The sequence below is a fragment of the Trifolium pratense genome, linkage group LG1 (genome assembly GCF_020283565.1).
Source record: "Trifolium pratense cultivar HEN17-A07 linkage group LG1, ARS_RC_1.1, whole genome shotgun sequence".
In the NCBI taxonomy this organism is placed as follows: Eukaryota; Viridiplantae; Streptophyta; class Magnoliopsida; order Fabales; family Fabaceae; genus Trifolium; species Trifolium pratense.
Genome location: NC_060059.1, coordinates 27,158,908 through 27,175,422, shown reverse-complemented (window position 1 = coordinate 27,175,422; position 16,515 = coordinate 27,158,908). Strand labels below are relative to the sequence as shown.

General features: G+C 33.5%; 2 protein-coding genes across 6 annotated transcripts; one reads left to right on the top strand and one right to left on the bottom strand.

Moving 5' to 3' along the window:
* Positions 1 to 7,983: 7,983 nt before the first annotated feature.
* Positions 7,984 to 10,143, top strand: LOC123902284 (2-oxoglutarate-dependent dioxygenase AOP3-like). The gene is made up of 3 exons (XM_045951971.1): positions 7,984 to 8,431; positions 9,166 to 9,487; positions 9,898 to 10,143. Exons 1-3 carry the CDS (start codon positions 8,058 to 8,060, stop codon positions 10,141 to 10,143), a joined length of 942 nt encoding a protein of 313 aa, XP_045807927.1. The 5' UTR covers positions 7,984 to 8,057.
* A 61-nt stretch (positions 10,144 to 10,204) lies between these two features.
* Positions 10,205 to 16,280, bottom strand: LOC123902279 (triacylglycerol lipase SDP1-like). 5 transcript variants are annotated; one of them, XM_045951965.1, is made up of 5 exons: positions 14,540 to 16,280; positions 13,503 to 13,646; positions 11,911 to 12,977; positions 10,793 to 11,143; positions 10,205 to 10,705 (listed from the first exon to the last, which is right to left on the bottom strand). In XM_045951965.1, the coding sequence occupies exons 1-3, from the start codon at positions 15,956 to 15,958 to the stop codon at positions 12,072 to 12,074; spliced, it is 2,469 nt and encodes an 822-aa protein (XP_045807921.1). In that variant the 5' UTR covers positions 15,959 to 16,280; the 3' UTR covers positions 10,205 to 10,705; positions 10,793 to 11,143; positions 11,911 to 12,071. The 5 variants fall into 5 exon arrangements, with proteins under 5 accessions (XP_045807921.1, XP_045807924.1, XP_045807920.1 ...); XM_045951968.1 differs by having other exon boundaries at positions 10,238 to 10,705; positions 10,809 to 11,143; positions 14,540 to 16,230; XM_045951964.1 differs by having other exon boundaries at positions 10,266 to 10,705; positions 11,900 to 12,977; positions 14,540 to 16,230.
* Between the last annotated feature and the right edge of the window lie 235 nt (positions 16,281 to 16,515).

Genomic DNA, 16,515 nt, shown 5'->3' with positions numbered 1-16,515 from the left:
TTTTTTTTAAGGGAAAATAACACAAATTTAGAAGACAAATTAATAAAAAGAAATTCAAAGACGTTAAATGCTCAAAAAATTGAAACACAATCAGGAAAACTCTTTTGTAATATTTTGCTTCAATTCAGATTCAGAAAAGAAATTTGTTTCAATTCAAACGCAATAAATTTTAAGGTGAAATTAATGTAAGGAAGGAATTTGGATGAGTTGAATATATAACTTTGAGATGGATCTGAGGAATCTAATAATAATGGTTTAAATGTTTACTTTCCTAGTAAGTCCCCGAAAAACAAATTATTAAATGTTTACTTTCCTAGGAATCTCAGGATTGAGATCTACTGCGTCGGTCATCGTCAGATTATAGGAGTATTTTAAGATCAATATGCTTCTAGTTAAAAAAAATTTGAAATATTCTTGACCAATAAAAAAATTGAAATATTTAGATTCCGAATGAAGTCAACGGAAAAATGATATTCTCTCCTATCTTTTTAAGTGTCGTTTGAGAATCATGCGCATTATTTATATAACATATAAGATGTTCAATTTGTCTCAACGAGTATTTTCAAAATATAAAATTTTTATATTTTTTATAATAGATAATTAAATATATTAATGATCAAAATTGTGCATTGGCAAGCTCGTCATAGTTGCTCATGGATTTTGAAAAGTATTGTGAATTGTAGGGAAATTGTGGTGCAAACCCGATACTGGGATGAAGCAATACAAAGAGACAAATATAAAGCCTCTATTGTGTACAAAGATCTGAGAAGCGAAAAGGAACGGGTGGAATGGAAAAGAATGCTTTTCAACAACTAGGCTACATGCTACATTTATTCTTTGGTTAACACTTATGAGCCGCCTTCTCACTAAGGACAGATTAGCCCACATCAGAGTAGTAACGGATGGTGTATGTAGCTTTTGTAATCATGCAGAATCTTTGGAGCATATTTTCTTTAAATGCAACACGACACAACTTATTTGGAGAGAGATTTAATCCTGGGCCGGCTTTACTAGATCCTCTACAAAATGGAGTGGTGAAAAGACTTGGTTGATTCAAGAAACAAACAAGAAAGGATGGAGAAGACAAATCTTGAAGATAGCTGCAGCTGAAACTAGGCATGGCAAAAGAACCCGTACCCGCGGGTACCCGCCCGAACCCACCCCGAGTTTGACGGGGAAAAACCGATTTGACTGGGTTTGGGTTCGGGTTTGGGTTTTCCCCGATTTCAAAACATGGGGATGGGGCGGGTAACAGAGATATTGGTACCCACCCCGAACTCGTCCCCGAACCCGCCCGTTTATATAAAATTACTATATTTTGGAATATTGGTTTGTACCGGTACTATTTTATGGTTTTGATAATTTTGGTTTGATATTTTGGAATATCATTTCATTTGTATGTTTAATGCATTGAAATTTTGGTTTGTACTTTATTATTTGAAATTTTTTGTATTGTATGTATGTCAGCGTTTAGGAAAATTTAGCGTTTAGAAAAATTTTGGGTTCGGGTAAGGTTCAGCAGGGCAGGGCAAGGTTTGGGGATACCTGAACCCATTTGGGTATACCCGAACCCATTTGGGACGGGGATTGGGTTCAATTTTTCATCCCCGTCGGGTAATGGGCGGGGAACGGGTATTTATCAACGATTCGGGTATGGGGAACGGGGAAGGTAAAAACCGTACCCGCGGGTACCCATTGCCATGCCTAGCTGAAACTATATGGAAGACAAATCTCTTTGAAATATGTTACCCTAAATTCATCATTTAATGTAAATCTTTGACTTGTATGATATGTTTTCCCTATCGGATTCATTTTCTGCAATGTTGAAGTTTACTTTTGTTTTGTGAATAAGTGTTATGACCATAATTGAAATTCTACTATTAAAATTTATATTCTTTTAGTAATTGATCATTGTCATCCAAGTGGGAGATTGTTATATTAATTATTTAATTAATCAATTATGGATTGATAATAATCAATTATTAGAAATTATTATTAATATAAATTATGATCTATTATATTAAGCACTTAATTATTGATGAATTATTTGATTGGGCTTTTGTTTCTGAATGGACCGTGATGGGTTGGACCATTCAGCCAAACCCATTGAGAGGCCCCTGCCCTCAGCCGTTCAGTTATATAAACGTTATCCCATCAGACGTTTCAACACAGGGGTAAAACCTGACACACTGAAACACTAACGGTAATGTGGGTAGTTCCGCTTTTCATATATATATATATATAGAGTCAGGATCCGTTGACACCAAATGTTACACCTCTCAATAACGTTTTAACCGATATAAATTTTATAAAATCCACCGTTGGATTGAAAGTTTACATCATATAGATCATTTGTGTAAAATTTCAGACAAATCCAAAATCATTTGATATGCTATTGAGACACATAAAGATTAACGGCATTTAAAAAAATACAAAAACCGTTAATTTTGATGTATCTCAATAACATATCAAATGATTTTGGATTTATTTGAAATTTTACACAAATGATCTATATGATGTAAACTTTCAATCCAACGGTGGATTTTATAAAATTTATATCGGTTAAAACGTTATTGAGAGGTGTAACATTTGGTGTCAAACTAGTTGGTGTCAACGGATCCTGACTCATATATATATATATATATATATATATATATATATATATATATATATATATATATTTGTCTCTTGTCTATGTCACCATTCTCCGAAATCCTAAAAGGTACGCATCATGATCTTCTCTGATATAACAATATACTATAACTCGTGTCTGTTAATCCATGGCTATTCTCTTTTAAATTCCTTCAGGGCAAGGAATGTAATAGTTTTTTCTCAAAAGTGCATAGATCCTTGTTTGAAAGATACCATAATATATAGAATAGTTATGAGATGCACTTTGCACACGAAACATAATATCCATGTTAATGTTACCACTTTATGCATAGAGTATCATAGTTGAGTTTGTTCTCTGTAATAGTTGGGCTAGTTTCCTAGAAACTCACCTGAATCCTTTGGATCAGTTGTACTTATTGTTTTTGGAAATAAGAAAGTATTGCTTTGATTCAAAAAAAAAAAAAGTTGTGCATTAGCATATGTGCATTAATCTAAAATGACACTTAAAAAGAAACGGAGGGAGGGAGTTTTTTTGTATTTGGGCTCATACTTTCTTATTGCTATAAAAGAAATCATTAAAAGGTCAGGCATACACTATTTATTTTTTTATAATTTGGAAATATTTATCGGCCAATCAACGAAAACAAAATATATACGTAAATTTATATGTGGTACCTACAACTAACATTTATCTAGCTAATTCCTTAAGGGCAAAGAATGTAATAGTTTTTTCTCAAACGTGCATAGATCCTTGTTTGAAAGATGCTATAATATATAACATAATTATGAGATGCACTTTCCACGGGAAACTTAATATCCATGTTAATGTTACCACTTTATGCATAGAGTAGCATAGTTGAGTTTGTTCTATGTAATAGTTGGGCTAGTTTGCTAGAAACTCACCTCGATCCTTTGGATCAGTTGTACTTATTGTTTTTGGAAATAAGAAAGTATTGCTTTGATTCCAAAAAAAAAGTTGTGCATTGACATATGTGCAGTAATCTAAAACGACGCTTAAAAAGAAACGGAGGGAAGGAGTTTTTTTGTATTTGGGCTCATAATTTCTTATTGCTATAAAAGAAATCAGTAAAAGGTCAGACATACACTATTTATGTTTTTATAAATTGGAAATATATATCGGCCAATCAACGAAAACAAAATATATATACGTAAATTTATATGTGGTACCTACAACTAACATTTATCTAGCTAATTAACTTTTATTTATCATGCATATGACTTGTTCTCATTGATTGTTGAATAAATACCTACAAACTATCAAGGGATGGAGTAGGAAAAACCTAGCCGTCACAAATTTTTTCTTCTTGATACATCAAAGAGGAATGTTTAGGGTCAATTTTTATTTTTATTTTTTTGGTAGAAAGGGTCAATTTTTAATTACCCCCTCAAATCGTTTTTTCTTTCTATTTTAATTAAATCAAGGTGATTTTCACATTTCTTTATAGTGTTTCTTTTGTATTTTTTGTGATTTTATCGTCAAATAATGCGGCGTTGTTTGTTTCGATTTTCCATCATAGTGCAGTGTATTTTGTTTTAGTGTCTTGGTGCGTTGTATTTTTTTTGCTACCTTGATGCGTGTTTATTTGTTTCAGGTTAATCTAGTGTAGATCCAATCAATATGACTTAGGTGTCATCATCACTACAAATCCGGATACATGAATATTCTGAACACTTCAATATATATATATGTGAAGACTTATGCAATTTGTCATTTTATATATGCTATTAACATGGATGCTGTGAGTTTGTTCAGATATTCATCTTTTTTATTTATGGATATCAAATGATTTTGGATTTATCCGAAATTTTATATAAATTATATATATGATGTAAACTTTCAATCCAACGGTGGATTTTATAAAATTTATATCGATTAAAACGTTATTAAAAGGTATAACATTTAGTGTCAAATTAGTAATTGGTGTCAACAGATCTGAATCTAATTATAATATACACTTGCGTTACATGGATCCTGGCTTTTCGCTTAACAAACCAAGGTGTTGCACCTTCAAGACAAAAGTTGTGCCATGTGATTCCAATAAACTTAACTATTTAATCACACAAGTTGTGCCATGTGATTCCAATAAACTTAAATATTCAATCACATTTAATTTTTTTTTCTTCGTCGGTTTAATCTGGTTCGGAGATCAGTTATGACATCAAGTGGTTTCAGCTCTATGCCGATCGCAGTTAAGTGGATCGAACCATGATTTTTCCTAATAAGTTCGGCATCAATCACCGATGAACCAACTAACTATTATTTTTTGGTGTAAATCGGGTATCCTCTGCGAGCAACTGCAGAGACTAATCCCTCGAGCCATGTGGGACCCAAATGGGTGACAAACTCTCCGTAAGAATTTTAACATTGCTGCATGCCCAAGTGAGGGATCGAACCCAGATTAAGCTAGAAGACACCTGCACCATCTCATCTAAGTGCTCTTGGGTGAACCAACTTACTACTCCCTCCGTTACAAAATGTAAGTCACTTTAATAAAAAAAATTTGTACCAAATTATAAGTCACTTTACATTACCAATGAAGCATTCAACGCTATTTTTCCTATTATACCCTTAACTATTTTATTACCCCCTCTTCTTTCAGTTATTCAATTTATCTTTCCTATATCGTTAATGAAGAGCAATCTTGTAAACTAACTAATAATTTCTCTTTTCCATACAACATTAATTACATTTCTTAATTTGTGTAATTTGGCCAGAGTGACTTACATTTTAGAACGGAGGGAGTATTAGTTATCTTCTTTTTTTTTTGGTTAATTTATAACCCTCTGGTTCCTATGGGAAGGGGGCCCTAGTAGTCTAGAGTTCGGCTGTGAGGTAAGTAAAGTCTGACCAAGAAATTGTTCCACCCAGGAATCGAACCCGGGTTCTCCCGAAATCCGTCATTTTTGGTGAAGCTCATTAACCACTTGAGCCCAATGACTTGGTTAGTATTAGTGGCTTTGTCTAACATGCACAACCACATTAAGTGGTGCATGGTGCACAAGTTAGCCATATCACTATAACGAATACGAATTTTACAAAATCTACCATTAAATAGAAAATTTATATCGTTTAGATCATCCATAAATTTTTTAAGTTTTTTTGAAAATCATTTGATATGTTATTGGGATCCATCAAGATTAACGGTATTCAATAAAAATCCATAAACCGTTAATTTTGATGGATCTCAATAACATATCAAATGATCTTCAATTTTTTTCAAAAAATTTATGGATGATCTATACGATATAAACTTTCAATTCAACGGTAAATTTTATAAAATTCATATTCATTATAGTGTTTTCGATTACTTGTACATGGTGCACAACTTGAGAGACTTGTGCACCATAGACTTTGCATAATATTAGTTATCTTTAGAATACATATGAACATGACCCTGAATTTAATGCATATAATCGACGCATCCAATTACTATATTAATGATTTCAATTAACGCGGAATATTTAATCATTCATATGCACATGATATGATATGGTTTTTCTTTCTTGAGATCATTTTTTTATTTTTATTTTTTTTGAAATGGCAAAATATTATTAATAATAATCGGTCTCTGTACAAGGCGAGACTACAAACTAAGTCAATTTGGTTCATGTGAAAAGTGGCTGATTTAATGATAAACTCTTTTTTTGGGATTTGAGGTGAGATTATTGGTTTGCAGGATTGGAAATTGGTGCAGAAAGTGTAATTTTGGAAAAGTTCGCAGTAGACTATTATCCAAGGTGAGATTTCATTCTTTTTCACTATCACACAGAACTACAAATATTTCAAGTCACAAAAATTTACATATGAGAAACTTTTCCAATATTCAAAGTAGTGCATTTAAAATGGCTAAGAGTTCAACGTGTAGGCTGTATAGACAAAGTTTAAATTATATATAAAAGAAAATTTATGATCCATTGACACCAGATGTCAACGAAGTCGTTGACATCAAATCTTGTCCATCTATTTTTTTTTAATCTGGTGGCTAACAATCAATTACACCATAACATGTTTCAAAAAAAAACACCAACTACATCATAACTAAAATGGGGTGTCTCCTAGTGTCAACGGATTATTACTCTACTTAGATATATAATTTGTAGTATACAATTAAATTAGTCAATACTCAATAGTAAACAATGACCAACCAGCCGATCAATAAATAATTGTAAAGAAGAATAATAAGCTTTTGCTAAATTTTCAAGTCTCTCTCAACAGTGGGCATATAACATCATCACAAACAAAATTATATTCAAACTGAACCTCTATTATTTGTATCAAAAAATAGAAAATAAAACCTATTATGAAATGAAATCTCGAAAATAAGTTATGTCCTTAGTATTACTATTATCTGATAAGAAAATAAAATTATATAGCAATCAACAGATTGTGTCCACATTCAATAAATTAATACAGATTGCCTACATGCCCATAAAAAATCGTCATAGTTGGATGAAATCAAAATTTCAACTATAAAATACTGAATTATAATGTTTTGATTGGTCTTTCACATATATGGCCAAGACATAAAGAGCCCAAAGATTTCAACACATGATTTAGAAATGAAGCATATTATCTCATAAAATAAAATTATATAGCAATCAACAGATTATAAAACAAAATCTTATTGCCACGACACTAATAGATTGCTTTAAAACAAGGATTTCATGCAAATGAATGACATAAAATAGAGTGGTCCTAAGGTAGGGGGACCAAATTTGGCGTCGGATATATGTTCATTTGGCATCAAATTTGGTATTTATTTAAGAGTTTAATATTTTTTTGTCAAGTAGTTCAGTAATTAAAATTTCATATTTAAGGTGAATAAGTTGGTGTCCAGGGTTCAAACTAGTCCCTGCAGTTTACATATAATGTTACTATCAACTGAGTTATATTCACGGTCACGATTCAAGTTCATCTTTAATTAGTTCTGAAAATGTTATGATTAGTATGATTTTGAAAATTAAAAGTAGCATGATTTATTAGAAGTATTTTCTAATGTAAAAATCATACGTAACATGATTTATTATTATTTTTTAATGTAAAAATCATAAAAAGAAAATTGATGATAATAATAAAAATCATAAAAGTTGTCTTCGAGAGCATAACTGAATTAGTAGAAACATTGTATTATTATTATATATACTAGGGTCGGGGGTTTTAACTCGAAATTCTCTACTTATTCATCTCAAAGGATGAATTTCTAGCCACCAAACTACTTAAAAAAAATTCATACACAAAATTAATTTTATCAAATGTGAGGCCTACTTGGTCCTAATAATTAATCCCCTAAAGTACTATACATATTGTTCAAAAGGTAAAAAATAAAAAGTTATATATATAAATGAATTGAGCTCTTGATAGCTTATAGCAAAAGTCAAGAACAAAATCTTTATTAGAAAGATTAGACTAAAATCAAAGAATCATGAAATCCAAGACACAATCTCAACTACCACTAATAGACTTAACTGATGAAAATCTAAAGCTTGGTAGTAATAATTGGCTTTCAACTTGTCAAGTTATGCGTAGTGCATTTGAGGATCATGGTGGTTTCATGGCACTATATGATAAAGTTGATTCAAAGACAAATAATTCTATGTACTCTGCAATTCAACAATTTTTTGATCTCTCTATAGAAACAAAACAAAGGAAGACCACTGAAAAACCTATCTTTAGCTACTCTGGTCAACATCCTCAGATTCCTTTATTTGAATCTTTGGGTATTTGGAACCCACTCAGTATAGATGATTGTCAAAAATATACAAATATTATGTGGCCACAAGGAAATGATCATTTCTGGTAATTCAAGATTTATCAATTTTTATTATTATGTATAATAATAAATTGATTGTTTTTCGTCTTAAAAATACAGTGAATTTTGATTTTTGTCTCTAAAAATAAAAACAGATATTTTCGTCCTTCTCAAATTTTTTGTTTTGTTTTTTGTCCTTAGTGAACATAATTTTGACAAATTCTTGATTTTTTGAACATAATATGAACACATCTTAAAGATAAATTGATCATAATATTAACATTAAAATGAATATAAATTGATCATTAGGGTGGGTCTGAGTTATTTCATGGATATCATAATGAGATATGAGAATCTGTATATTTGGTGAAAGAACATATTTTTCTTCATGTTTATGATGCCTTAGTATATTGCACGTCATAGGAATAGTGGGGGAAATAGTTGAAAGAATATAGGAGATAATGGAGGAAGTAGTTCGAGGTGGATTCCTTGTGTCCCTATATTTTTGGACCTCCGTTCGGCGTGACTGAGTCTCGCCCTTATCTAATAAGATAGGCGGGTCAAACCCTTTGAAGGGGTGAACAAATATTCAGGTCTATCTCTACTGATGGGTCAAACTCACTTCTAAAATTTTGTATCTCGCCCGGTATAGGGAACTAAAATATCTTATTTTTATTTTGAAGGAATAAAATAAAAAATCATTATATTTTTTAAAATGAAAAAATTTATTTAGCCTTTGTTATTATTTCTTACATGTGATATTTGCTCTTTGTATGTATAGTGGGAGTGTTAATTCCTATGCAATGGAGCTAGTGGAATTGGATCATATTGTGAAGAGAATGATATTTGATAGCTATGGATTAGAGAGTAAGAAAGTTGAGACATTACTTGAATCAACAGATTATGTGGTTAGAGGATTCAAATACAGAACACCTCAAGTGGGTGAGAGTAACTTGGGAGTGGCTCCACATGCTGATGCATCTTTCATAACAATATTGAATCAGAAGGTAGAAGGATTAGAAGTCAAATTGAAGAATGGGGATTGGTGTGAGGTTGGTGCCTCTCCTTCTTTGTTTTTGGTCATGGCTGGTGATGCATTGACGGTGAGTCACTTTTGTCCATTCTCATATTCAAATATTTATCGATATGACACGGACACTGCATGCCGATATTAATAATAAATTAAAAGAATGACATAATGTAATTATAAGTGTCAGACATCAATGTGTATCTGACACCGTCAATGTTCAACACCAAAACACGTCTAATTTCTAATTTGAGGAGTGTCCATGTTTTATAGCATTAACGATGAATACTAAATCATTTAGAAAAAAGGCATCGCTCGCATTGTAGAGATAAACACTATTTAATCCTTAAATCAATTATAAGCAAATATTTAGTTACAATTTTTTTAAAAAAATCAGATCAATTATCTCACTTCTCACAATCTCACCAATTGATCCATTACTTAGATATATATAATTCCAATCAAACTCAAAAGTTTATGGTGTAGGTTTGGAGTAATGATAGAATACCAGCTTGTGCACATAGAGTCTTCATTAATTCAAAGATTGAAAGGTATTCCACGGGAATACTTTCATATGCTGCTAAGATAATTGAACCACAAGAGGAGTTAGTTGATGAAGAGGAACACCCTTTACGTTATAAACCATTTGATCATTATGGTTACTTACGTTTCTTTCTCACAGAAGAAGCCTTAAAATGTGATTCTCGAATCAAGACATATTGTGGTATTTGACATGTACTACATTTGAATTCAGTTTGTGTCATGTTATGTATGATATTGATAAGTTATAAACTGTAAGTTGAATTTGACGATTGTGTATATAGGCAACAACTTTATTCAGTGGATTTATGTTATCAAATACCCTCTTCGGTCAATTTATAAGAGATATTAGTTCATATTATGAGCCAGATACAATGTACCGAACAGTTAAAAGTCATGAACGATTGCAACAACTTTATGAAGTAGGATTCAAAAGAAAAAAACCATGTGGAAGTAAATTTCTCCCATAGTCTTGGCTGAAAAGTTTCACGACCAACTCCAAATCAACAATGATTGTAACAACCAACCACTGAAAGATGAAATACGGACCGCGTTGCTTAGCAAGTTCATGAATGTCCCTCACGACTTGAAATACGGCATCTGGATTCTCTAATTTAAGCACATTCTCTGACATTTTCCTCAGTTCATCAAGTTTTGGGCTGAACCATTCTGTCACAATTTGCGCTGTTTCCTTAGGACTACGGGTAAAGATACCAGCTCCATTGTTTACCACATAAGGCACATTACCCTTTTCCTGTAGTTACCATAGCATCTGAGAATCAATATAAGGATGGATTGAAAAGGACATAATAACAATGAGGAGAATAATTTAATAACTCGCCTGTCCCGGGAGGTACCTGATCCAGCCTGAAAGTTTCATTGAATCAATATTCAATAAGCCTATATGCTAACATCTCAAGTTCTTATCTTAGTCCATTCTACAATAAACACAAACTCATATCCACTGTTCCATCAACGAGATCAAAACAGAACTTACTTACACCTTCAATATACTTGACACCTTAACATGAACTGTGCAGCCCACTCAAAACGTCGGTACTTTGTGTCACCGCAAACTCAGATTGCTGCGAGGGCAAAACCACATAACTAATACCGTTAAAAATGGCATCAATAGGGCCAGTTTTGCCTCATTAATCTCTACTCAACTTGATTCAATCTCCATGACAATTCCCTGCAAGCAAGATAACCACCCAAAACATTGTAAGACAAAAAAAACAACAATAAAATGTAAAAAAAAAATAAAAATAGAAAGAGAGGACACAAACACCGCACCAAGCACAAAACCATAGATCAAGCACCGGATAAACCAAAATAATAATGAAGAAACATACATTAAACAATAAATATTCAATGACATGATACCAAAAAAAAAGCAAAATTTAATACATTAAAAACTAAAACATGAAAAGACATTGATTCCATCTTAAGCCTAAGAAGCAAAACTCTCCAACCATGGACAACGAAAAGATGACACCGGTCAATCTCCCTTCTTCCTAAAAGAGCAACCTTCTGTACTGATAAGAAACAAGAGAGAGCACATAAATAATACCATGAAGAAGAGTTTGGTGACTGAACAAGACGTATGAGCTTGTGCTTTCTCTTCACAAGCTCAGTAAGGGGATTTGACAAATCAATATAATTTGAATAACTAATACGAAGAACAAACAGAGTAACAATCATTATTCAGCATATCATATAGCCTCTCTCATTGGTGCTTGACATGAGGCAGTGGCCAAAACTTATGTTAAAAGATATTATAAAGTTTGAAACAATTAATGTAGTCACTAAAATCAGCCAAGGTTTTCAAGATAGTAGTATCTGATTTAGGAACATCATCGACATTTATTTAAACCAAGCTCAAAAGAGAAGTTAAAGAAAGAAATGTAGAATGAAAAGAACAAGCCAGTAAATTGTGGTGTGACAGTACCAAGAGTAAACCTGGAAAGTTTGCCCCTTCGTGGGAGCCAACTCCTTGCTATCCTTCAACCTCCTACGGCAGTACCACATCTTCAGCTGCTAATCCGTGAACCTCAATTTCTCAGACAATTCTACTCTCACCCACTCCGAAGAGTAATTATCCACTAATCAAACCAAAAACATCACAATTCAGTTAGGCTCCTAGCTGTTGAAGATTCGTCATCTCCGTTTTCGGAAGGTGTGCTAGCAGTGTCATCCATCTCCTTCCCTGGACATTCAATTTGGACACACTCAGCAACATCATTGTTATAGCTATCATAATCATCACTCCTACTTGAAGGTGTCAAGTCTTCTTTCTTGACAACATTAAACACAACTCCATTAAGTATACTTTCGGGCTGCAAAAGATCACCTTCAGGTACCGTTATGCTAGATCCATTCATGACAACCCTGTTGCCATTTTCTCTCTGATCAGATTCTGAGTTCTCAGAGAATCTATCCGATGTTGGGAATCTGGGACTGTGGTACTGAAAATCATGAGGGCTAAAATTAGTTCCCGTTCCTCTATTTAGTTCAGTACCAACTTCTAAGTTTTGGACAAAGTCGACGAACATATCTGCTGAAGTAGTTCTCATCAAAGGACCACCAGATCTGGTCCAAGTATTCAAGTCAGCACTTTCGGATTCACTGTCACTTGCATCATGCATGCTGCGGTAATACTTGGAATTTTTACCAGTGGCTCCACTGGAACTACTGACACAATGATTAAATGAAGCAGCAGCGTCTGCAAGAAAGTCTTCAAGAGATCCTGTAGAATTCTCTCGCGCAATGACATTCCATGATGGAATTCTTTTTGAAGCACTGAACTTGACAGTAGTACTGGGTAGATTATGAGAAGCAGAAGCAGCTCTCTCGGCACTTCTTTTGAGTCTTCTCATATGATTGAGAATTGCAACACACTCATCTAGAGCAAGCTCAATTCCACAATTAGCTTTGATGGCTGAAAGCTTCTCCCAAGTGCATCTTCTCCCTTGGTTAGCTGCCTTTTGAAGCTCCACGTATGAAGGGTTCTGGATAATTTTTGAGTACTGATACAGGATGCAGGCAACATACATACATAAGTTAACCATTATTTCAGTGAAACGTCCCTAATAAATGATACATAAAAATTCCTTAATCTTTTCCAAAATGTAAGGGACTCTTTAGTTTGAGAGTATGTTTTCTGTTTCCGTTTCTCATTTTATCTTTTAATTGGAAATCTGCTCATTGTTTACAACTTTATCACCTGCTTCCAAAGATTTGTACAGGAAGCATAAAAACAAGAAAACCAAAAAAGTTGTTTTCATTATTTCTATAAAATATTTGAAAACTGGAAAAAAGAAAAAATTAAAACAGAAGGCAAGCTTGTAATTGATAGTGATGGCAAGAAATGCAAACAAAAAACATTTTCTCAAACCAAACTAGATATAAAAAAATCATCATATTTTTTACAAGAGTATTAAAATTTAAAATGACCACCAACACTTTTTTCTTAAAATTAATATCTAGTTGAAGTTATTTCTAATTTCTTCAAATAAATGTCTTTTTTGTTTAATTGTTCTTAGGCATCATACCTGAGCAAGAGTAGCAGGCATAACAACTGTAACATCACCCTCCCAGTCTTGAGCAAACAGCTTAGCAAGCCCACCTAATGGAAAACCAAGTTCCAGTATTTGATTGCATCGATGTTTCACTTCCATCTCTGCCAGATGAGCAAGCTACACAATAAAAAATCACAAGTTTTATTATAGTTGCATATTTAGAGTATTACAGCAGCAGCAGAACCAATGGCTAACATGTATGATGCTTTATTGTGGTAAATGTTGAGAGATAGAAACCACTATTTTCGAAATCAAGTTGGGGAAAAGAGTATTTAAAAGTTGGACAACAAGGTTTAAACTTGAGAATTCTTTATGCTTATTCAATATCTGCTCTAGATTGGAAGTCATGTGTGTAAGTTTAGGAACAAATGGTAAAATATTCCTGAGAAACTTTTACCAATACTTCAACAGATAGCTTCTGCTTAAGGGTCAACTTCTTACTTCATCCATCAATTCCAATAAGAGCAATGGCACTAACCAACTAATGAGAAGCCCGTTTATTGAATTTAAGAACCAACAAACATAAGTTAAACGACAATGCCAATGACAACAATCTAGTCATCCAAATTCTGCGAGCATAATTTCCTCGAAAATTATGGAAAGTGGAATAGTAAAGGCAATAACTCCATAGGGGTTCATACTTCATCTATAAATAAATAAAATAATACACAGTCTTTCAAGTAAACATATAAAACAAACCCAAAACACATTTAACAGTAAACCATAAAATCTAAAAGCACAAGCAATGGAAATGGAAAATAAAAGCTAACTGTCTAGGTAGTTATTCAAATAGCGAGGAATCATTTTACACATCAAATTAGGGGACCAATGTCTTTCGTAACAAATGGACAGTATATTAATGGGAAATGTAGAAGTGAACATTAATTTAAGAAACAAATTTATGCCACATTAATTTAAGAAACAAATATATGCAACAATCACAGTAATTAGAAACATTCAATATGTATGTATTGTCATCCTTTCATAGAGGTCAAAGTCATCGAACATACCTTGGCAGCAAAATTACCTCCATAAGCTCGTATGAATTCTTTCAATCTCAAGAATGGTGCAATATGAGGATTGGCCTGACTAACAATAAAATGATTGACATTGAACAACTCTTTCAACTGCATCATAGGTAGATCAATCTCCAAGCTACCATCCCTCCAACGGCGCACTTGTGAGGAACCCTCTTCAGGACCCAAATTAAATGGAGGATGGTAAGGAACAATATCTCCACTTCTATCCTTTGCCATCAATTCCTGGGCCTCAAAAAGGCCAGGAAAGGCACAAGAAGCTGTGACTGCACTCCATATAACAACATGGGGTGAAGTCAAGTAGTTAAGACATCTAGGCGGTTCATGCTTTCTCGGAGAGCAAACTGTAATCCCAAGTACCCGGCCTGTCATGTCGTAAGCCTCTTGAAATGTAAGATTGCTTGTTAAATGCCTCAACATAATCTGCAACTGTCTGATCTCATGAACTGCACCAAAAGTTGTGACCCTCTTCACAATCGTAAAAATCCCACCCATTTGATCAAAAAACTGTAAAGAGTGCAACGAATCCTCAAAAAAGCTTTGAAGCTCAGGCCAAGACCTAGTGGCAACAACAGAGCACATAATAGATCCTACACTTGAACCAGAAATTATCCTAGGCATAAGCTTATGTTCAACAAGTGTTTTAACAACACCCACATGAAAAGCTCCAAGAGAAGCACCCCCACTTAACAACAAAGCAGTCCTCCCAAACGCATGTCTAGTTTCATGCATGAAAGCAAGTTTTTCTTCCAAAGCAAGCTCCTCGGAATCAGAGTGACAAACCATTCTCAACTGAGTCGACACTTCATCAATATACTCCTTAATTTGTCTAGGAACATGAAGCCTACCTTTATGAAGCTCAGGATTACACATATTACCTAAATTTCTAACAAGATCAGCTCTCATACAAAATATAATATCTCTAAGACACCCCTCTTGTCTACGATGTCGTAATTCTTCAACCTTATTCCTAACCAATTCCACATCATAAAAATCCGATTCATTCATCTTCGGTGTCATTCTATCAAGCATCTTAGCTGCATGAGCCCATTCCTCATAAGTCAATGCAGTTGTCATCATATTCCTCCAAAATTTTCTCCTATATGCTAATTCAGCTCTTACCTTAACATTACTATAACGTTTCAATAAAAAAGCAAGAATTGTAATAATTGCTAATATCCCTTGAGGATTTCTAGGATGCAATGATGATATAATGGGTCCCCAAAATTTCCTAAATTTACGAAACACATCCAATAACCCAATAAAAATCTGATACCTTAAATGTGAAATGGATCTACAGAAAAGAACCCTGAATGCAATTGTTCGACCAAGAATACCTGAAGGGCCAATTGGAAAAAGATCAACGGTAGCTTCATTACTTATATGATCCATTCCTATAAAGGGATTGAATTGTATGTGAAAAGATGGATTGAAAATGGAGAAAAGAAGGATGTGGTGATGAAAGGAAAATGGAATGAGATTTAGAATGAATGTGAGGTTGGATGAAAATGAAAAAGAGGATGGGTTGATAAGAACAAGAAGAGGAAGAAAATGTTCCCGCTAAGCTACGGAATGAAGAGAAAGAAAGTTTAATTAATGAAGAAATCTAAGGTATGGGGGACACGTGACGTTTACAGCGGGAAGACGATAAAGATCCGTTTGATTCACATGATAAGAGACATGATAAGATAATTGTATCATATCTTGTTACAGTTTAGTGTTTGCTGACACAGCAGATAAGTTAATCATGTAGCTTATCCTATCATGTCTTTCTAGTTAAAATTATTATCCTGGATTTGAGTTGGGTTGCCAGTATATAGAGCTGGGTATGCGGGCTAGCTCGCCCCGTTTAACCCGCCCCGCATAAACCCGCATATTAAACGGGGCGAACAAGCCCGTCGGCAAATATAAACGAGTTATAATATTAAGCCCGAGTCCGGTCCGCATAA

Coding starts and splice junctions, on each gene's coding strand:
- LOC123902284 (XM_045951971.1), top strand. CDS start 8,058: ATGAAATCCAAGACACAATCTCAACTACCACTAATAGACTTAACTGAT. Junction 8,432..9,165: donor CAAGGAAATGATCATTTCTG/GTAATTCAAGAT, acceptor TTGTATGTATAG/TGGGAGTGTTAATTCCTATG. Junction 9,488..9,897: donor TGGCTGGTGATGCATTGACG/GTGAGTCACTTT, acceptor TTTATGGTGTAG/GTTTGGAGTAATGATAGAAT.
- LOC123902279 (XM_045951965.1), bottom strand. CDS start 15,958: ATGGATCATATAAGTAATGAAGCTACCGTTGATCTTTTTCCAATTGGC. Junction 13,647..14,539: donor GAGGTAATTTTGCTGCCAAG/GTATGTTCGATG, acceptor TTTATTGTGTAG/CTTGCTCATCTGGCAGAGAT. Junction 12,978..13,502: donor TGCCTGCTACTCTTGCTCAG/GTATGATGCCTA, acceptor ATCCTGTATCAG/TACTCAAAAATTATCCAGAA.